This window comes from Mesoplodon densirostris, chromosome 12, assembly GCF_025265405.1.
Source record: "Mesoplodon densirostris isolate mMesDen1 chromosome 12, mMesDen1 primary haplotype, whole genome shotgun sequence".
Classification (NCBI taxonomy): domain Eukaryota; kingdom Metazoa; phylum Chordata; class Mammalia; order Artiodactyla; family Ziphiidae; genus Mesoplodon; species Mesoplodon densirostris.
In genome coordinates, this window is record NC_082672.1 from 14,650,655 (window position 1) to 14,674,399 (window position 23,745).

General features: G+C 43.3%; 1 protein-coding gene across 3 annotated transcripts in view; it reads right to left on the reverse strand.

Moving 5' to 3' along the window:
• Positions 1–975: 975 nt before the first annotated feature.
• The window catches only part of ESR1 (estrogen receptor 1), a 263,410-nt gene continuing 240,640 nt past the window's right edge, over positions 976–23,745 (reverse strand). For all 3 annotated transcript variants that reach the window (XM_060114315.1, XM_060114314.1, XM_060114313.1), the window contains 2 exons: positions 8,340–8,523; positions 976–1,210 (listed from right to left, as the gene is read on the reverse strand). In XM_060114315.1, the coding sequence (XP_059970298.1) occupies positions 976–1,210; positions 8,340–8,523 (419 nt within the window). The remainder of the gene's footprint in view (positions 1,211–8,339; positions 8,524–23,745) is intronic.

Consider the following 23,745-nt stretch of genomic DNA (forward strand, 5'->3'; position numbering starts at 1 on the left):
TCACCTTGTAAATTACACACCAGGAAGAGCCAAGCAGAGCGCCCTCTGCTGATAAGAGTGAGATCACACCAGAACAGGTCCTGAAGCCCATTTACTGCAAGTCCTGGGGTGGGGAGAGGGCTTTCTTTTATAAAATGAAAAAAAACAAGAATTTATCTCTCACAAAGAAACTGGTGTATGTGGAGGTGACTTAACTGGGATCAACTTGCTGTTTTCCATGGGTCCATGGGAAGCAAGAATTAATTGGAACCCATGACCTATACCTAGTGCTCTCAAAAGCTAATGGTAAAGCATTCAGCAAATCTGAAGGTGCAGTGTATTTAGTTGACAAAGTCTTGACAATTAGGGGCTCTTCTTTCCCTGTGTGCATCTTGTATTCCTATAGGGGAAGTGGGTGGACAATCACCAGATATTCTGCTACAGCCATGCAACAGAGCAGAAGCTTTAAGGTCTGATTTTAATAAAATGATATGTTACTATAGGAATACAAGAGGATGTTATAATGAACCCTGGACCTAGCTTTCTCCAAGTCAGCAATTAAAGGAGCCACTTTCAATTCTTTCCTGTGGCTTATGCTTAAATAAGATCCATTAAAAAGTGCTTCACATTCACGGAGGTGAAATGTCCACTCTCCAGGCCTTGGGTCACAAGTAGCTAAAGTGCACAGTCGTCTGAGCCCAGCTCGTAGACGGAGCTCAGTCATGAAACGCTAAGGGAATCCTCATGCTGAGTAAGGGAGCAAAGGGAGAGCGAGAGAGCTGTTACAAAGAAAGTAGCCCTGGAATCCCTTTGGCTGTTCCCAAAAGAAGGCGTGCCACTTAGAACTGAGCAAGCAAGTGAATGGCCACCCATATTAGAAAGCCAGCGCTGGGTGCATGCCAGAGTGTGTGCAGGGGCAGAAGTGGGCTAGAGTGATGCATGACGTGGATAAAGTGCGACAGGGATTCTCAGAACCCTGGGGGAGCCGCGGAGCTCTCAGACTGTGGTGGGGAAATTCTCCGCCTCCCCAGTGATGTAATACGTTTGCAAGGAATGTGATGAAGTTGAGCCGGCGGTGGCCAGCTGGCTCTGGTTTACGTCCTCCGTGGGTGCGCTCCCGAAATTGGCTGGGGCGTGCAGGCGGTGGGCATCCAGCATCTCCAGCAGCAGGTCATAGAGAGGCACCATATTCTTACACTTCATGCTGTACAGATGCTCCATGCCTTTGTTACTGTGGGCGGGAAGACACAGACAGGACCACTTTAGACCATCCCCAGATCCAGGACTGCTGAAATGCCGAGGAAGGGCAAGTAAGAAAAACCCCAGGGACACTGATATGCCAACCTTTCTTCCTATTTAAAGAGCCAGTTTAGGATTTACTATGCAGGTGAGTTTCTTTCCTTCTATCACGATTACATCTAAAAAGAGAACAGATGAGATAGGCTACCTTGTAGGAAAGGGATTTTTATTTTTTAATTAAATTAATTAATTAATTTTTAAATTGTTATTTTACTTTATTTTTTATTAATTTTTCTTGGAGTATAGTTGCTTTACAATGTTGTGTTAGTTTCTGCTGTACAGCAAAGTGAATCAGTTACGTATACGTATATCCCCTCTTTTTTAGACTTCCAGGAAAGAGCTTTCTAAATGTGCAATAAACCGTTCAAGAAGTTCCCTTGCTTCAAACTGTTCAGTTGCTTCCCATGTAACTCAGAATAAAATCTAAATTTCTGGCCGTGCTATGCAAGGTCCAACTGACATGGCTTGTCCTGCCTCTCTCCCTAACCTACTCCCTTTAACCACCCTAGTTTTCATGCTGGCCCTAAAGAAACAAAGCAAGACTTCCAGACTCAGGGTATCTGCACTTGCTGTCCCTCCACCTGGATGAACTTCCCCCACATCTTCGAATGCCACCTGCTCTGAAAGGCCTTCCATGACCCCAGGGGCATTCGGCTCAAGGCCCTGCAGGTTTAGCCGTTGGCTTTCATGTTACTGTTATTCTCCCAGCACTATGACAACCTGAAATTCTCCTACGTATGTATGTCTTGTATGTATGTTTATTCTTGTTCCATAAGCACGTGCACACACACACACACACACACACACACACACTGCCAACCCACATCCCAACACACACTGTGCAAGTTCAGTGAGGGGCTGCAATCTGTCCATCCCGTAGGTCTCCAACAGTGGCAAGGACATGGTAAATGCTCAGAAAATATGGGATAGATGGACCTAGGGAAATGCAGGTAAATGGCGCTTCTCCTTTTACCACTCTTCCCCCGACCCCCAGCCCCGTCCTCCACCGGCTACATCTCTGCTCTGTCCCCACAACACTACCACCAGGAAAAAAAACAAAAAACAAAAAAACCTATTCTCTAGCTTGACATTTCTTTAAAAAGAGTCATGGATCATGAGTAAGCAGACCAAGAACATCCTAAAAAAATATTTGCATTTTCAGTAGGGGAAAAGTCAGCCCTAGCTGGAGACGCGCCATGAAAACACAGCATCAAAGTGATTCGGGACATATAACACAACCACCTAAATTACGTTTTTCAGTGGCATTTCATTTTCTTGTTTTTGTTTTAATTTAAATGCTGTTAAAGTTAAATGCCCCTGGATCTGACACCGTCTTCCTCTTGCAACGTAATGAATCACATTTACCATCAGATGAAATGTGGTGTTAAATGCTCTGAATAACAACATATGGCTGGGGCCAAGCTTAACACAACAGAGTTCCGTGATTCAGATTGGCTGTAATGAGGCACCATAATATTGTTGTTGGTATGTGTGTGTGTGTGTGTGTGTGTGTGTGTGTGAGTGAGAGAGAGAAAGCTCAAAGCTTGCAATAGAATAGCAACTTCTCTCCAGCTCATCACACAATTCAAACAGGAACTCTTGCTGCTGTTGCCCTTGGCCATGTGTTGCCAGTAAAACTAGCAAGGCCTGTATATGCAGTGCAAATATACTTGGTATTAACTAATTAGTCTAGCTAATGCTGACAAGCAGTTAATGGATTTGAAAATTCAGCAATTCCTATCAAACATTTAGAGAAGAGCTAACACCTATCCTTCTCAAACTCTTCCAAAATATAGCAGAGGGAGGAACACTCCCAAACTCATTCTACGAGGTCACCATCACCTTGATACCAAAACCAGGCAAGGATGTCACAAAGAAAGAAAACTACAGGCCAATATCACTGATGAACATAGATGCAAAAATCCTCAGCAAAATACTAGCAAACAGAATCCAACAGCACATTAAAAGGATCATACACCATGATCAAGTGGGGTTTATTCCAGGAATGCAAGGATTCTTCAATATATGCAAATCAATCAATGTGATACACCATATTAACAAATTGAAGGAGAAAAACCATATGATCATCTCAATAGATGCTGAGAAAGCTCTCGACAAAATTCAACACCCATTTATGATAAAAACCCTGCAGAAAGTAGGCATAGAGGGAACTTTACTCAACATAATAAAGGCCATATATGACAAACCCACAGCCAACATCGTCCTCAATGGTGAAAAACTGAAACCATTTCCACTAAGATCAGGAACAAGACAAGGCTGCCCACTCTCACCACTCTTATTCGACTTAGTTTTGGAAGTTTTAGCCACAGCAATCAGAGAAGAAAAGGAAATAAAAGGAATCCAAAGTGGAAAAGAAGAAGTAAAGCTGTCACTGTTTGCAGATGACATGATACTATACATAGAGAATCCTAAAGATGCTACCAGAAAACTACTAGAACTAATCAATGAATTTGGTAAAGTAGCAGGATACAAAATTAATGCACAGAAATCTCTGGCATTCCTGTACACTAATGATGAAAAATCTGAAAGTGAAATCAAGAAAACACTCCCATTTACCACTGCAACAAAAAGAATAAAATATCTAGGAATAAACCTACCTAAGGAGACAAAAGACCTGTATGCAGAAAATTATAAGACACTGATGAAAGAAATTAAAGATGATACAAATAGACGGAGAGATATACCATGCTCCTGGATTGGAAGAATCAATATTGTGAAAATGACTCTACTACCCAAAGCAATCTACAGATTCAATGCAATCCCTATCAAACTACCACTGGCATTTTTCACAGAACTAGAGCAAAAAATTTCAAAATTTGTTTGGAACAACAAAAGACCCTGAATAGCCAAAGCAATCTTGAGAACGAAAAATGGAGCTGGAGGAATCAGGATCCCTGACTTCAGACTATACTACAAAGCTACAGTAATCAAGACAGTGTGGTACTGGCACAAAAACAGAAAGATAGATCAATGAAACAGGATAGAAAGCCCAGAGATAACCCACACACATATGGTCAACTTGTCTTTGATAAAGGAGGCAGGAATGTACAGTGGAGAAAGGACAGCCTCTTCAATAAGTGGTGCTGGGAAAACTGGACAGGGACATGTAAAAGTATGAGATTAGATCATTCCCTAACACCATACACAAAAATAAGCTCAAAATGGATTAAAGACCTAAATGTAAGGCCAGAAACTATCAAACTCTTAGAGGAAAACATAGGCAGAACACTCTATGACATAAATCACAGCAAGATCCTTTTGGACCCACCTCCTAGAGAAATGGAAATAAAAACAAAGATTAACAAATGGGACCTAATGAAACTTCAAAGCTTTTGCACAGCAAAGGAAACCATAAACAAGACCAAAAGACAACCCTCAGAATGGGAGAAAATATTTGCAAATGAAGCAACTGACAAAGGATTAATCTCCAAAATTTATAAGCAGTTCATGCAGCTCAATAACAAAAAAACAAACAACCCAATCCAAAAATGGGCAGAAGACTTAAACAGGCATTTCTCCAAAGAAGATATACAGACTGCCAACAAACACATGAAAGAATGCTCAACATCATTAATCATTAGAGAAATGCAAATCAAAACTACAATGAGATATCATCTCACACCAGTCAGAATGGCCATCATCAAGAAATCTAGAAACAATAAATGCTGGAGAGGGTGTGGAGAAAAGGGAACACTCTTGCACTGCTGGTGGGAATGTGAATTGGTACAGCCACTATGGAGAACAGTATGGAGGTTCCTTAAAAAACTAAAAATAGAACTACCATATGACCCAGGAATCCCACTATTAGGCATATACCCTGAGAAAACCATAATTCAAAAAGAGACATGGGGCCTCCCTGGTGGCGCAGTGGTTAAGAGTCCGCCTGCCGATGCAGGGGATACGGGTTCGTGCCCCGGTCTGGGAGGATCCCATATGCCGCGGAGCGGCTGGGCCCGTGAGCCATGGCCGCTGGGCCTGCGCATCCGGAGCCTGTGCTCCACAACGGGAGAGGCCACAACAGTGAGAGGCCCGCATACCGCAAAAAGAAAAAAAAAAAAAAAAAAAAAAAAAGAGACATGTACCAAAATGTTCATTGCAGCTCTATTCACAATAGCCCAGAGATGGAAACAACCCAAGTGTCCATCATCGGATGAATGGATAAAGAAGATGTGGCACATATATACAATGGAATATTACTCAGCCATAAAAAGAAATGAAACTGAGCTATTTGTAATGAGGTGGATAGACCTAGAGTCTGTCATACAGAGTGAAGTAAGTCAGAAAGAGAAAGACAAATACAGTATGCTAACACATATATATGGAATTTAAGAAAAAAACATGTCATGAAGAACTTAGGGTTAAAACAGGAATAGAGACACAGACCTACTGGGGGTGGGCTTGGGGATATGGGGGGGCGCTGTGACGGGGCGGGGGAGAGGCATGGACGTGTATACACTGCCGGGCGTGGGGTGGATGGATGGTGGGGGGTGGCCGCGTGGCGCGGGGGGATCGGCTCAGTGCTTTGTGGCCGCCTGGAGGGGTGGGATGGGGAGGGTGGGAGGGAGGGAGACAAAGGAGCGAGGGGATGTGGGAACAGATGTATATGTATGACTGATTCACTTTGTTGTAAAGCAGAGACTAATAAAAAAAAAAAAAGAAAAGAAAATTCAGCAATTCCTACCAACGACAAAAAAACCCTTCATCTGTGATACATGGTGTCTACTTCGGTGAGATTCCTAGCTTAGAGTAGAGCCAATACAGTTTCTTCAAGGGGAAGGTTACTCTCTCGGTCCGGAAATTTGGTAGGGGATTATGTTATTCTGATCTATCCCCCTCTTCCCTCTGTGTAATATTCATCCAAAGAAATGGATGGGAAAGGACGGAAAATGTGTACTCCAAATGCAGTCACCTACTCAACTTGGCCAATGTGAGTCCTTCATCTGTGACACAGGGATTCTTGGGGATTCCCTAAGAACAGAGACTGCAGTCACTTTCTCCCCAACTTTGGCAAGTGAAAGCCAGCATTTGTGAATTTCAAATTCACAGGAAAAACCTCCGGTAATTTGTTCCTTCATTCATTTATTCACTCATTCATCCAGTAATAATGTTGTGAGCATATACGACATGTAAGACTTCATTTACGGCACTGTGGGACATCCAAAGAAAGAAAGATACATTTATTTTCTCAAGAAGCTAACAGTTGGCAAAGTTATCTCCAGAAAAGGAGGCACCTGGGACTTTGATGGGATGAACTTCTTGCCATTTGACTCAGTCTCAAGGTCTGAAGACCCCTTAAAAATTAATCTAACTCTTTCTAGACACTAAGAAACAGAATCTCTTTTTCATTCCTGGGGTTCTGCTGCAAGCCCAAGGTCATAGAGACTTCATCATGCAGGAGTGTCATCACTGCACCTCACTGTTGTGGCCTTTCTGGAGTAAAGAATCCGATACTTTCTTCATCTCTTCCCTGCAGGCTGGGTTCTGTTCACGGGAATGGTACCCACTAAGCCTCTGGCCAGCCATTTAGAATGGAAACAAGGCCACTTTTACCTTCTGGCACAGAAAGGCTCCATTTCCTCTGCTATCGTCCTTCTATAGAAAATATTTATTGAGTAGTTACTACGTGCCAAGCCCTATGCTATGTGGTACTTGGGTACACAGAGTAAGCAAAATGGGTTGTGATCACTGCCTCACAGAGTTTACAGTCTAATGGTGCTGAAAGATAAAAAATGAGCAGTAACAGTCAGGAAGGACAGGGTATAAATCTCACCTAGGTGTTAAGGGTCAGGAGATGCTTCCTGCAAGGAGTCATATCTAAGCTATGATAGATTCAGTTAGTGCTCAGAAAGATTCACTCTCTGTGCCATGTGTCCATGATCCTTGACTTTGGGCTTTATCATGTGACTTGCTTGGCCACTGGAATGTTCGTGGACATGACTTAACTAAAAGATTAAAATGCACTTCCCCAAACAGACTCACTTTCTTGTGCCTCTGCCATCAATATGAGGTGAACATGTCCCAGCTCTCCTGTGGCTACAAGGAGGGCAAAGAGGCACACGGGGTAGTCACCTGGCCAACCTTCAGGCCTGCGGCTAGATGCAGAGTCTCCCAGCTGTGCCCTGCTTCCATCAGCTGACCCGCAGATGTGTGCGTGAGCCCAGAGTAGGTAAACAGCTGCGCAGCCCATCTGCAGCCTGAAGCGGAAGTCCCCCTTGACTCAGAGAATAGCTGAATAGGGCTACAGCCCAGACTACCAGGAAGTCCTGAGAGTTAAGTAAGGCTAGAGCATAAGAAGGAATATAAGCAAAATAAATGGATTTATACTTTCATCTAACAGCAATGGGAAGCCATTTCAAGGCTTTAAGTAGGAAAGCAATGTGAGAAGATTTGGTATCAGAATGATCACACTGGCTCTACTGTGGAGAATGGATTAGAAAGGCTCTGAGTTGCAGACAGGGAGACAGGTTAGGCAGCTGGGGCAGAAATCCAGGAGGAGATGACGGTGGCTCGGGCGAGGGTAATGGCAACGGGGGTGACAAGAATGGATTGAGAGGGATGGAGGAGTCAACGTTGACCATCCACGAGGCGTTTGGACCCAGAGTCTCTCATTTAGAATTTCCACTTGTCAAGTAAGGAGAGGGCGACACAGGAACAGTAACGGATGTGCGCAGTGCTTTCCGAGGACGAGTGTGCTCGCGGACTTACCCTGATTGGCTGGGGCCAAGTGAACAACCAGAGGGAACCCTCCTCCCCTGAGCTGCACGCTGCACACTCTTCCCCGGCTCAAGATCTTGCGCATGCGCCAAACTGAGCGTAAGTATCATCTCCTCTCTGAAGGCTTCTCTGACACCCGCCCACACCCCAGACTGAGTTACTGCCTCCCTCTGCTATCCTCCCACAGCCTTTATGCTATGTGCCGGGAACCGACCCGAGTGTGTTATCTGTTCTCAGGCGTCAGCCCTTCCTGGGCCAGCTGTAGCATATTGTTGGGGGCTTGACTGCTTTACGTCTCTCCCATGGGAAACGCAAGGACGCCTCACCTCATGTGCCTGATGTGAGAGAGGATGAGGAGAAGCTGGGCCAGACGCCGGTGCTGTTGCTGCAGAGTCAGGCCCGCTTTGGCCATCAGATGGATCAAGGTGTCTGTGATCTTGTCCAGGACACGGTGGATATGGTCCTTCTCTTCCAGAGACTTCAGGGTGCTGGACAGAAATGTGTACACTCCTGAATGTGCAGAGAGAGAGTGAGAGAGAGAAACTCAAAAGAGGATGAGGTCCAGGAAGCTGGGCAAGTGCGTGGGACGTTAAGACTGAGCCAGTGCCCCTCCCCCCATCCCCCACCCTCGCCCAGCAACGGGGAAGTTCGGGATCTATTCGGTCCAGGCAACCATGCAAAATTCCTTAGGAATATACGTGTGTGAGGACACACGTTTAGGAAACTCATGTGGCCCCCTGTGTGGGAGCCAGTTTCCAGGATTCGTCATCAAGATTCCCTGGAAAGGCACTGTTCGCCTTGGGGCCAAGGTGGTTAACACCAGCCACCTCTCCTCTGACACGCCTGTCACCAACGCTAACTATCCTGTTAACGCTGATGACAGCTCCATGAAGGAGGCATTATTGTTCCTTTTCACATGAAGAAACCGAAGGGCAGAGAGCTGCATTAACCTGCTGAGCAAACTCGACAGGATGGAGCAGCGTTGAGAATGAGCCAGTGTGCTGACACTACATCCGGTTTTATAACGGAGACGCGAAGTTATTAGAGACACGTGACCTCTCGGTGAGGTGCACAGAGAGAGCAAAAGTGATTTGCTAAGTGACTGACAGGCAATTTTTAATTTGCTGTTACAGTTCAGGTCAGCTTTGGGGCCTTCGTACTTTTCATCCTCAGCTGAAAGGTTTATGATGGGAGGGTAGAGAGGACCCGGGGAACTGCTGTATTTCACTGCCAGGCATGTTTTTTTGTTGTTGTTGTTGTTGTTGTTTTTCCCCTCTTGCCTTTCTTCTGGTAATAAATCCTGCTCCTGGGGCCACAGGCCACAGACTCAAGGCTGAAATTAGACAATCAGGTCACTCTATCCTTTTGGCTAGTATTAGCCCCGAGATAGACAATCAGAGCTTTTTCTGAGCTTGTATATGGACGTTGCGGGCGGAAGTTCCTTCCTCTAGGGTGGAGGCACTGGGCGTATGAGAATGTGGGACTTGTAAGCACCATCTTCCAGGTATGTGGAGCTCCCCCTGCAGAATGGAGCCCAGCTACCACCAGCAGAGGTGATAGTTACACGGGGGAGGCAGGAGCGGGCAGGGGAGGGAGGGAGAAATCCTGGTTCCTGTCATAAGGTCCTGGTTCTTACTTTTTTCATTTGACCCTAGAGCTTCCAGAATGTCCTTTCTAACACATGAATCCATAAATCCCCTTGTTTGCTTAAGATAGTGTTAGTTGGGTTTCTGTCACTTGCAACTGAAAGAATCCTGACTCTTTGACTTAAGTTGTGAGCTCAGCCCAAGGAGCAGAGGAAGGTGAGTGATGAAGAGGTGAGAAGTACTGAAAGCAAAAGGAGGGCAGGATGGAGTCTTCTTGTCTTGGGACCACAACGATGGCTGTTCTATCAAGTAAACACTGCAGAAATCAGCTCATCCTACCCAAATGCATCATCTTGCAGGGAGCAGATGGCGCGGTATTTTTCTCAAGATATACGTCTATTTAGCAACATTTTTTTTTGGTCTTATGAGCCCACTGGCCCACCCATAAGTATATTTCTTCTCCTCCCCTCCCCCCATCCTCACTGGTATTTTCAAGTTAAAGGCCCCCAAGTTTATGAATTCCCAACTTTGTACTTTTAACACAGTGATGCGTTACTGCTCACACAGCAGCCTGTAGGTCGGGAATGGGGAAAACATCCACACAGAGGAACTTACAGTAAATACGGTTGTAATTGCCTGGAATGGAAAAGGGCTAATATTTAAAACAAATACAACAATAGCAAAACCAGAATGGTCAGGCTCTTGGCTTACAGGCAGTAGAATAGAATAATGTAGTTTTGATACCCAGAGGCACTCTGATCCAAAGGAAATTGAGCACAGAATGAGTAAGCAGTGGACAGGCAGTGGGATAAGAAAGAAATTGCTGGATTACTTATGTTCCATGTGGGCTTCTGATAAAGACTGTGTCCACTAGAAAAATGGGCATATGTCTAGTGGCCTTGGTGTTGGCCAGGAGGTAACGGATGGCAAGGGAGGTGTGTGCCAGTGGGTTGGCCGGGGGGTCAGGGGCAGCCTCTCCAGAGCCCCACGACCATGCCTCTCCCTGCCCTCATGTCATCACACACTTTCTAGCCTTGCATCTCTCAGAGGCCCTGCCTCTGGCTGGATGTCCTGGGAACCTGCCCAGGCCACAGAGCTGAGTTAATCCAACTTGGATGATGTGTTTTCTACCAAATTCCTTTTTTGTTACCACCCAGGATGCTTGCCTCGTTCACCAATAATCCCATTCTTGTTCAGGGAAACCACAGAACCAAGGAGCTTCCATGTCCCCGCGTGGGAAGGTGACACTCGGCGTCCCCTACTTGCGTGCACAGGGTGAGGGCACCCTGTGCAGAATCACGGGCGTCCTGAGGGCCCGTGTTGCACTCTGCCCTCTCCTGTGGAGGTAAGAGCCTTGGCACTCAGGCTCTGGGGAGTGTGGTTTTCCCTTGTGCTGCCGGTTCCCCATCCTCCCATGGGCTCCCCTCCCCCACATGCTCTCATTGAGAACCTACTGTGTGAGCACAGTGTGTCATGAGATAGGGATTCCAAGCCTTATTTTCTTTTAAGCATTAATGTCTTAAGAGCAGCTATTGCCTGTGGAGGAAGGATTGTCTTAACACTGTCTCTCCGGATGCAAGCCATTCTCAGAACAAGCCTGTTTTTCTGCTCCTGTTTTGGCACCAACACAGCTTATCATCTCATCCTTGCGAGATGCTTCCTAGCCGTGCAAATATACTTCGAAGTAAATATACAGTCCTGTTGAAATGCCAATAATTGACAACTGCAGCCATCTTCCTTTGGGGCTTTTCTGGCAAAACACATGGTCCGTGTTTGCTGCCTTTTGCCCCTAAGGGGCCAGTGGCGAGAAACAACAGAAATCCGAATTCCCAGAATGCTTCAGGTGCTCTGGCAAAAGCCAAACAGGGTTCCCGGTAATTTCCATATCCCAGGTGGTCCCTGCCATCCTAGACAGCTGCTCCAGTGTTCCCAGCAGCACGGAGCCAGTGATCAGACAGTGCGAGCCTTCAGAAAGAGTCTTACAACAAGGCAGGCTTTTGCAACTCCCCAGGCGCTCCAAATCCCAAAGATGGAAAAAAACAATCTGTATGTCATTATCCAGTCTTGAAGTGCTGTTGGCAGATCTGAGTCTCTACATATTCTGAATCTTGCAGCCAACATTGGGAGCTTTTAGGAAGAGCCTATGGAGAAAGCAGGTGGCAGAAAAGAATGGGGAGCGGGACTGCACGGGCACCCCATAGACGAGAGAGAGGTCAGCCTTTCTCCCTCTCTGGCTCTCAGTGACCGTTGCTCTTGCTCTCTCCCTCCTTCTCTTTCTCTGCTTGGACACTCTCTTCCTTCCTTCCCCCTTTTTGCTCCATCCCACAGGAACACCCTTGCTACCCCTCATCACTTTTCCAGATGATGGAGTCTTCTGGATGCTGGAAGAATGCAGATCTGGACACGGTAGTGCATGTGTGCAAGTGACTGTGTCCAGAGGAAACACCAGCACAGCCCCAGGTCCTGCACGCCCGGCCACTGACCTCCACTGAGGGGCACACCTGACTGTTCCCGGAGAAGTGAGGAAGGCTGAGGCTCACCAGATGCTTGAGGACAACGCCTTCAAGTAAGGCCATTTTCTTTTTTGTCTTTTCCAGAAGGAAGAATGTGACAACGGACCCTGAGACAGTCATTCCATCTATAGCAACTTGACCAGAAAAGCAAAGGGAATGACTCAAAGGAAAAAGAGAGTGAAGACAAACTCCTCAAACCCACAGCTGTAAGTGGTCTAGGCCAGAAAGCTGTCACTCAGCTGGAATAAAAAAGAGCTGCTTTTTGGATCTGGCTCACGGACGACCTAGGGATTCATCGGCAGGTCAGCCTTGAAGGTGGGCTGCTGGGAATGGCTTCCACAGCCAAACGGTGTGTTTGCTCATAACTGCTTTCAAGGCTGACAGTTTCACGAGCACTGCGTCCATTTTAGCCTTCACCTCTGACTGCGGCTCCTCCTCCTGGGGCTGCTGGTCCTGGCGGGGTGTTGGACAGCTTGTGGTCGCTGAAGCCACTTAGTGGGAAGGGCTGAGCTGGATGTCCTACAATGCGCAGGACAGTCCCAAACAATGAAGGATTTTTTTTTTTTTTTTTTTTTTGAGGCACGCGGGCCTCTCACCATTGTGGCCTCTCCCGTTGTGGAGCACAGGCTCCGGACGCGCAGGCTCAGCGACCATGGCTCACAGGCCCAGCCGCTCTGTGGCATGTGGGATCTTCCCGGACCGGGGCATGAACCCACGTCCCCTGCATTGGCAGGCAGACTCTCTACCACTGCGCCACCAGGGAAGCCCCACAATGAAGGATTTTTTTCTTGAGTGTCCTACTGAACTAATCCTACTCCAAATGAAAAACTGTAGTGAAAAGTCTTGAAAAGCTTTGGTAAGACTGTTCCCAAGAGGTCCAGGATGCGAGTTGGCTATAGAGAGGAAAGCTTAAAGGGAATATATTTTCTCAAAGTTATCAAATAATTTATTTACTACTTAAATACATTTAATATTTTAATTTAGATTAAATATTAAATGTAAGTTTAATTCAATCTGTCAGTTGAACGTATGATATAAGCCTTCCCACTACACACCTAGTTGAGGCGATTTCAGTGCAGTTGTCTGAGTACTACAAAAGCAACACAACTGGTTGCAAATGTATAGAAGAGATGTAAGGCTCTTCTCAACGAAATTAGAATCCACGATTATAAAATAGTAGACATCAATGAAATATTGTGTTATTACCTCCCGTGTGTTTTTAAATAATTTTGTAGCATGATAAGAAATCCATTTTGTGAAAAGTACATATTAACGTTATTTTGTGGCTCTTGCTGTTCTGTCTTATGCTGAAGTTACCTGTAGAGGTTTCCCACTCGCTTCTTGATCAATTCCTATATGTATTGCTATTTCTTTTTCCAACCCATCATCTCCTTTCCATCACTCCTCCGGAGGATATGGTCCCCAAGGCGTTTCTAAGTGCTAGAGACTGAATATTTGCTTTGAATATAGTAGATAGGGTATGTGTTTCCTATATATATAAGATAGGGTATATGTTTCTGTTTACTTTGGCACTGGCTTGACCTGTTTTGAGGGGGTTACTTTGTTTGCTTTCACAGTCTTTGGTTTTTCTTGGCATATTATTACTAAATCAGTGTAAGTTCTCTGTTCTTATCATATAGAAATAGGTTTTGGTTAGTTTTTCAGTTTTCGTATTCAGGTGTCCCAACTCTACCTCTGCTTTTTCACATGCCTGTATTTCTTGTATAAAAAGGCTTCTAATCATCTTATATCCAAACATTCATTATATACACATGTAAGCATTTTACTACTTTATCATATTTTCTACTGTATTCGAGCCTGGGCATCTGCATTAAAAGACGTAGCATTTTATTTTAAATTAGTTCAATATTTTCCTCCTTTATGACAGTTGTGAAACTACATGAAATTACATTTTTTGTAAAAAAAAACAATGTATAGGGATAAACTATTATCTATTTCACTTCAGGCTAGTCAAAGGGATATGCATGTTTTATTAGACTGGTATTGGTTCCTGGCAATTCTAAGAGATTTATCTCCAAGGTTTGTGATTCCCAAGCATGGTTGTCTCTCAGACTCTTCTGTGGGGTTTTCCAAGATGTGGCTGATCAGGTTCCACCCAAATCTGCTGACCGAAAGCTGAGGGTGGAGCTCTTGTATCTGTGCTTCTTAAAAACTCCCCCTTGATGAGTCTGATGCTCAGCTAGGATTAAGAATCACAAGATTACCATGATTTGTTCTTTTGTGGCTACTAAAATGTAAGCTCTTGAAAACATTGACCATTATCTTCGGTGAAAAGTGCCTTATCATGATGCTGAAACTACTTTGAGAATGTCCTCTCCTTTCATTTCCTTGCCACATTGTGGTCCTCCATGATTCTTTCCCCTTTCTGGCTGGGCTGATTAGAATAGAGATAACTCTTAGGATGACCATGGAAGTCACCCAATTAATACTGCAGAGTCCCTGCACGACCACACAGAAGAAGGCTCTGACACTAACCTATTCAAGCACCCAGCATTGTTAAGTAAAGAAGAAATAAACCTCCATTTGTTTGGGCCATTATACATTTTGGAGCCTATTTATTATAGTTCTACTCTAAAGCAATATGAGAAGAATTTTGTGACTTACTGACTGTATAAAGGAATACATTTGTATAAAGACAGATGAAGTCAGAGGGACGCATTGTATACCTCCTTTTGTTGCCATTTTCCACATTTCTAAGGGCTTCGGTTGCATAGTTAGAAATTATTTCTCTTCCCAAATGCCAATATTGCCACATTTTGTTATAGAAAGCATGATCTAGATTCTAGAACTGCCTCATCATCCCCTGTCATGCTAACCATTCATTCTGAATACTAACATAATTCGTAGCAACCAATAAGTTCAAAGAATCAAGAGGTAAGCCCGGGATGCCAGAATGTTTAGTTAGTTATCATTCAAAAATGCAGCTCCCAACATTACTAAGATTTCAGAGGTTGTTCTATACCATGAAGGAACTGACTTCTCATTTTATGAATTGAACAAGAAGAGTATTGCTTTGAGCAATATTTGTCCATATGTAGGAAACTTCCATCCTTCTACCAATGTGTGATTATTTACTGAAAGGTGAAGAAGTTTATCATAGCCCAACCCTTGAGCAAACGTTTACTGTTACTCTAGTCTTTGTAAGATCTTACAGTCCTCCAGGTTGTCTTCTAAGTGGTCTCAGAGTGAGAGGGATCACAGCGAAGATCACAACACAACAGGGACCACGGCGGTCTTTTTATTTTGGCATCACTAAATACCCATGAGTGCCCTTTTGGCACAGATGACTATGAACTCATCTACAAATGATTCAGTGACATGTATCAATTGAGTGTAATTTTTAGTGAAATCTAATAGATTTTCTTGAAGGTCAATACTTGGTATATCAATGCATTCAAGCAGACTCAAAAGACAAATCTCTTAATGATTTGAATGATTTCAGATGGTGAAACTGATGAACTGATTCTGTTGGCCTGAAAAGAAATCTCAAATGTCCACTTAAAAAAAACAAAAAACAATTTTAGTGGCAGCCATGTGTCTCAGTATTATATATGAAAGTCTTTACTTTTTGTAATAAATAGTATCCTAGCCTTATACCTTTTAGGATGAAGCCATTATAAATCTATATTGCTTAGGAGCCTTCTTTTTTTTTTTTTTTTTTTTTTTGTGGTACACGGGCCTCTCACTCTTGTGGCCTCTCCCATTGCGGACGTGCAGGCTCAGCGGCCATGGTTCACGGACCCAGCCATTCCGCGGCATGTGGGATCTTCCCGGACCGGGGCATGAACCCGCATCCCCTGCATCAGCAGGTGGACTCTCAACCACTGTGCCACCAGGGAAGCCCAGGAGCCTTCTTTTTGTTAATTATGTCTGTAATATATTAAGAAACAGCCAGGGTTCTGATTTTCCTATTCTTCAGTCAATGACTACCTTTCTGAGGTCAAGAAGAAGAAAGTCTGAAGAGACACTTGATGGAAAATGTGCAGCCCATCTAATATGAAGGGGTTTGTTCACAAGGTTCCATGCGGAACTCCTAGTCCAGGTGAGCTAGTCTGGTCTCAGGAGGCCTTGAGGGTTTCACTTTTTTCCCAGAAAAGGCAGGTTAAAACATTCTGGCTGAATTTGTTTCCCTGCATCTCACCTTTTCTCACCTGGCATTTCAAAGACAACAGAGCAACAACGTAGAGCAGGGAGTGGCTCTTTACACACGTTGGGGCAGATTTATTTTCCAAAAAAGACCACAACAGTATCTCCCATCCAACATGCATCTCTACAACGTGATCTTGGCACTCCTGTCATGGAGATGTGCTGGATATGACCCTCCCTTGAGTTTGGGTGGACCCATGACTTGCTTGCAGTCAATAGAATGGAATAGAAGTGACGCCACCTGGCTTCTAAGGTATGACATGCCTATCATACAAGGCATACAGCTTCTGCCTGTCATCTGGGACACTTGCTTCTGGAGCCCTCACCGCCTTGTAAGGGGTACAGTGCAACAGGCAGTGAAGAAGCCAAGGCCACAGATAAGCATCCCAGTGGACAGCTCCAGCTGATGTCCCAGCCAACAGCCAGCGTCAATCACCGGCGTGGGAATAAAGTCCTTTAAGATGTCTCTGGCCCAGGACTATCAAATTACTCCCAGCAGATGACCCTCACCTGCAGCCCCAGACACGGTGGAGAAGAAACAGTCCATGCCCTCTGTGCTCTATCCAAATCCATGACTAATAGAATCCAAAGCTTTTTTTTCTTCTTTTAGCCATTAAGTTTTGGGGTAACTTATTACACAGCAGCAGTAAACAGAGCACACCCGGATATCTGCACCAGACATTCAGGGAGGAAAATGACCCAGAACCAGAAAATTGGAGAATAGACTCCTGATCTGGAACTCATGAGATGAAGCAGCATGTGAATACTTCCTGCTCCATGTTATGAATTCTACTGCATCTCAATGCCTTGGCCCAGCCCTGACCTTCACTCTTGTTAGTATAATGGTCAGGGCTTGAGCTCATCCTATCAGACCCTGTACACGTTAACAATTTTCATAGGAGGCCTTTATCCCTAACAACTGCCCAGCTGATTATCAAAATATATGGATCTTCCCTTAACTGGCAACCTCAAATATCTGCACCCTACTTTCTTATCAGAGAATAAAACACTCGAATTCTCAGTTGCATAATCTTTATCGAGTGCTGGTTGTGAGAAATAGACCTTGTTGAGATGTGCCTAAAGGAGAGTTTTTATGTGGAACAACTAGTCTATTTTATTTTATTTTTATTAAAAGCCAGTGGAGCTTATAATAGAATGTGTTCCCTTTGCTTTGGCCCAGCAAAGGAAACGGAGAGCCAAATTTGTGGCCCACTCCTAGCAACCGTACAGATGGGCTACTGTGTGCTAATCTGACTCCTGAATTTATTATTTTCTTCACATTATTTTCCTTTTTTTCAGATTGTGTTAATTACTGCCTTACTCCCTTTGCATCATAAGAAATTCAGTAAGCCATTTCTAATCCTCTGTGGAATAGGCAATGTATAAACAAAATAATGAACCGGACACTCCTCCCTCCTCTGCTAAGTTAATAAACTGGGTTAGTGTGAATACAGATGTTTATAAAACATCATTAAACATTCATCTGACTTAACTGCGAAGCCAGAAAAAATGACATATGACCTAAGAATATATAGTTGGTTGAATGCACATGTTCACATCATCCTGAGTTGAACAGCACTATTTAAAAACCCTGTGATGAGCAACGCTGGCCACTGTGAAGTGACACCTTCTTGTGTGACTGTAAAGTCCACCGCTTCTTGGTGCTGGTTTGCATGTTTATCTCCAGAACCACAGAGATTCAGATATATTTTTCCCCTTTTTCCTAGATAGAGAATCAAAATGGCAAAATGGCTGATAGTTCTCGCTGATTATTTTGAAAAAGATAATTAGTGTCCAAAATTACTATTTCAGAAAGATAAGTGGACATGTAGATGATACCTATTCTTTAGACGTATCAGTTCCATCATTTCAAGTGAGCTCTACAGTAGATGAAAATTGTGTTGAAAAAGTATCACATGACTGTGACAGGCTTATCTCATTTCTCCTTAATAGAGCCTTGGGAAAGGATGTATTACATTGCAAAAAGGAGACACAGAATTCCAGAATTATGGATTTAAGTTCAGTGTTTTTCAAACCATTTTGAGAATCAAAATCCTTTGAGAAGAGTGAACTTCATGTGAAACATTCACATAGTTTATAAACTGAATGAAGTCAAACTTCTCTGATTAAAGCAGGAGAAGGGGAGAGGGGGAGACTGGAGCCTGCTCACTCAGCCCCTCCTCCTCAGTCTCATGTCCCCATCCTCTGGTGACCAGAGGCTCCTTCTGAAACATGAGGCTCTAGCAGAAGGTTTAAAAAGCACTGATCTCAGGATGAGGCAAAGTCAAGCCACAGACTGGGAAAAAATATTTGCAAAAGATACCTTTGCTAAAGGACTCTTAGCAAAATATTCAAAGAACTTGAAACTCAACAAAAAGAAAACCAAGAACCCAATTAAAAAATGAGCAAAAGACCTGACACTTCACCAAAGAAGATATAGAAATGGAAAATAAGTATATGAAAAGATGCTTCACATCATATGTCAGTAGAGAACTGAAAACTGGAACACGTCTATTAAAATGGCCGAAATCTAAAACACTGACAACAGCGAATGCTGGCGAGCATATGGAGCAACAGGAACTCTCACTCATTGCCGGTAGAAATGAAAAATGGTGTAGCCACTTTGGAAGACATTTCAGCAGACTTTTACAAAACTAAACATACCCTTTCTATATAAGCCAGCAACCATGCTCCTTGGTATTTACCCAAATGAGTTGAACATTCATGTCCACACAAAAACCTGCACATGGATATTTATAGCACCATTAATCATAATTGCCAAAACTTGGAGGCAAGTTATCCTATAGTAGGTGAATGGATAAACTGTGATACCTCCAGACAATGGAATATTATTCAGCGCTAAAAAGAAATGACACCACAACTACTGAAGCCCACGTGCTGCAACTACTGATGCCAGCACACCGAGAGCCTGTGCTCCACAACAAGAGAAGCCACTGCAATGAGAAGCCCGTGCACCACCACGAAGGGTAGGCCCCACTCACCACAACTAGAGGAAGCCCACTCACAGCAACGAAGACCCAATGCAGCCAAAAAAAAAAAAAAAAAGAAAGAAACGAGCTATCAAGCCATCAAAAGACATGGAAAAATCTTAAATTCATATTACTGACTGAAAGAAGCCAATCTGAAAAGACTACATAATATATGTTTCCAACTACATGACATTCTAGAAAAGACGAAACTAAGAAGACAGCAAAAAAAAATCAGTGGTTTTCAGGGGTTAGGGAAATGGGTGGGTTGAATAGTCTGAGCACAAAGGATTCTTAGGGCAGAATGTCCTAAATGTCCTAAATAACATACAGAGTGGAAACTCCTCTGTACAATAGTATACTGATGGATACATGTCATTTTACATTTTTTAAAACCCATAGAGTGTACAACATCAAGAGTGACCCTTAATGTAAACTATAAACTTTAGGTGATAAAGGTATGTAAACGTTAAGTTCATCGATTCTAACAAATATACGTCTCTGGTGTGGGATTTTGATAATGAGGGAGACTGGGGGTGGCGTGGAGGGGGACAGGTTACATGGGAAATCTCTGTACCTTTCCCTCAGTTTTGCTATGAACCTAAAACTGCTCTAAAAAATAAATTCTACAAATAAACAATTTTATTAATTTTTAAAATGGAAGGATAGTTGATTTACAGTGCTGTGCCGATCTCTGCTGTACAGCAAAGTGACTCAGTTATACATATAGACATTCTTTAAATAAATAATTTTTAATGTAAAAAGGTCCCCTACTGAGCCACTCATTAATTTATTTGTTGGGAAACAGAGGCTCAGAGAGGTTAAGGAACTGGGGCTAGTGGATGCTACTGCTGGGAGGGTTTTCAGACAGAAAAGCAAGGCTGGACTTGCCTGAGGTCACCCTGTGGGTAAATAAAGGGCAGAGTTGGAATGAGCACCCAAATACCCCTCACTCCCGGGCAGTACTGAAAGGCTACACAAAGAATTTCCTAACTTCAAGGTTTGTGAGAAACTAGAAATGACTGCCAATAGCCTCGCCTCCAGAGATATTTGAGAAAACTAATAATTTTCCTGGAATGACTTAGGAGCACTCCAGATTTTCCAAACAAGGTGCAAGATGGTGCGGAGAAGAGGTGCTGGTGGACCCAGGCATCTTCTAAGAGTCTCTTTAATTAAGAACATTTACCAAAATGTTAACAATGATTACTTTTGTGCAGTGAAATTATGATTACTTGGGAGATTATTTTTCTTGGTGGCTTTTCTGTATTTTCCAAGGTCTCTGCCTCAGGCATGTATGCCTTTCGTAATCTGGTAGAAGAAAATGCTATTGAAAATACAAAATCAAAGTGCCTTTCATTTCTACTATTTCACAAGCTTTGTCAATGCCTGGACTGATGAGAGGGAAACAGAGCTGGTGAGGGATATTCCAAGGACTAAGGAGCTTGCTGTAGGGATATTACTTATTACTATTTTCATAATATTGCTATCATCCCTAAGGCTGTTCGCATTTCTGAAACTCTTCAAGGTTTGCCATTTCGGCAGAAAAGGGAACTAACAAATTTGTTACTAAAGCTTCGGAGAAAATTTTTCTTAGTTGGAAATACCTGCGACATGTCATCAGTAACCTGAGCTACTTATCTAAGTAGAGAAAAGATCAGCTTTGTCCCATGAGGACTGGCAGGTTGGAACGCAAAGGAAGCAGGTCTTACTAGAAGGTGCTGAGTGCTTGGCTTTCGCTGAACACGAAGGTTATATTATCTCACTCAGAGTAACATCCGCTCTACCAAAAGTAAGGGCTTCACCATCAAGATGAAAAAGGAAAGGTCGTGTCAATCACACAAAGCCCCAGAACCCAGAGCAAATGAAATCTTTGGAGGAGGCAGGTTGTCCTTCCCGAGATGAGTTTTTAAAGGGAGGTTCACTTACGGCCATTCAACCTCTTGTCTTTCTTTTTATAAATATCCCTCAGTAAAAACGGTGGCAAAGGGACCAAAGGCAGAGGGTAAGATACTAAATGCCAACCCTCTGTGCATCCTGAGTGCTTAGAATAAGAGCAGTTCACCAGCACAGTGTCTGTGCAAGTCATAAAATTTAAAAATGACATAACAAGCACCTATATAGATAATAGATAATAAAATACAACAACATTCTCTGAAGCGATACTTTGCTTCCAAAGGAGTGAGCTTGGGATGTTTGTAATATGATGTTTATAACATGTCCTGTGTAAAAATTCCTGCCTGGGAATTTCACAGCTGAGGGCAGTAGCTGGGCTGGAGGGAGCTGTCTGCATCGCTGCCTCTGAGGCGGATGCACCCACCTCTGTCTTCCACATGCATGAAAAGGTTACATTTATGTAAAAGTATAATTTGATAAAGTTTTCTGGGGCAGTAGGCAATATGTATCAAGAGACAATGCTATTTATACTCTTTCACCCAGCAAATCCACTTCGAGAAACATTATCCAAAGTAATAATCACAAGCAGGCAAAAGACAATTATAAGAATGCAAAACAAGCGTTGTTTATAATAACAAAAGAGAGAAGTCACTTGTGTTTAACAATATCAGATTCGTTAAATAAATGATCTTATATCTTCATGAATGATTATGGCAGCCATTTAAAGTCTTATTTTTATTTTTTATTTTTGGCCATGCAGCTTGCGGGATCCTAGCTCCCCAACCAGGGATTGAACCTGCACCCTTGGCAGTGAAAGCTCAGAGTCCTAACCACAGGACAGCCAGGGAATTCCCTAAAATCTTATTTTTAAAGAGAGTACATGTGTATGATCCTAATTAACATGGGTAAATATAAAGATGAATATATATACACACAGTACGAAAAGAAAATAGTTTTGAACACAAATTGTTAGTCTAAAGTAGGCACTGTATTGTAAAAGCTAACCTGTATTAACAGGTAGGCACTATTATGCTCGCCATTTCATGGACCAGGAAACAGGAGCCCAAAGCGTTTAAGTAACTTGTCCAAAGTCATACTACTAAGTAGCAAAAAGGGGATTTGAACTTGGAACTAGAGTCCCTTACTCTTAACCCTTATACTCTATTGCAGTAAGACCCATCAATACGTCCGCATGGTTGGTTAACCTCAGGTGGTTATTTCCTTAATAATATATTTTGTTATTCTAAAATTATCTAAATTTAACATATTTTTTTGTAATCATAATTTTATTTTTAAAAAGAACAGTTCTGAAGTCAGAGAAAAACATATACCATATTCTAACGCATATATATGGAATCTAAAAAAAATGGTACTGATGATTCTAGTTGCAGGGCAGGAATAAAGAGATAGACATAGAGAATGGACTTGAGGACACGGGGTGGGAGGGGGAAACTGGGGCGTCGTGAGAGTAGCGTCGACATATATACGCTACCAAATGTAAAATAGATAGCTAGTGGGGAGCAGCCGCATAGCACAGGGAGATCAGCTCAGCGCTTTGTGACCACCTAGAGGGGTGGGATAGGGAGGGTGGGAGGGAGGGAAACGCAAGAGGGAGGGGATATGGGGACATATGTATGCATATTACTGATTCACTTTGGTGTACAACAGAAACTAACACAGTATTGTGAAGCAGTTATAATCCAATAAAGATCTATTAAAAAAAAAGAACAATTCTCTTTTTATATGTGTCTTTATCTTAAGATCGTGCAGTCCCTGAGGTAGAAACTGCCTTACTAATCACTGCTACTATAACCACTACTGGTATGACCACGGGGTCACTTTGATGGAGCATCCCTAGGGTCCAGGGAGCAGTCTACGCGGCTCACTTTGTGCAAACTAGTATGTAGGAACTACTTCTACCTCCCATTTTACAGATGAGGCAACTAGAGGCAACGTTTCCTTTCCAGCACTTAATGCCTGGAAAAGTAGTAAATCCTCAATAAATGGTAGTTAAGCTAACATATAGTAGCTTATAAATCCATGGATATCACTCAGTTCAGTGGGGTATTGCTGTCTGTCTTATATGCCAGAAGAAAAACAAAACCTAAAAAGTAGATATAAACTAAAAACTCAGAGAAAATAGAACCGAGGCAACCTCAAGCTACCTCAACATTCAAAAGTAGCCGTACCCCCTGGGGGAAAGTGCTGAAGGAGTCTGAGGCTGATGTGGTGCTCAAGGACCAGAACCCCATGGGAGAGGCAGGGAGTTTGTTTTTCCATCTTTCTTTCAACCCAAGAGAAGCAGTTAGATGTAGCCGTGGGCCCACACATGAAAGGCTAGGCCCAGAAGTAGGTCTTCCAACTAAGCATAGGGGTGTTTGGTTTAGACTGAAAACTTGACAGTCTGACTTTCCATTTAAATGTTTCAGGAAGCATACATATTCCAATATGGCTTTTACTTGTTCAATGAGTACCATGCAAGGAAAGGAAAACCCCATTAAAAAACAATATTTTATTTCACTTCTGAGTTCAAGAAATTAGCGGGATTTTGTTGCTGTTTTCTCATGGTCTTCTTCAGTTCAGGTG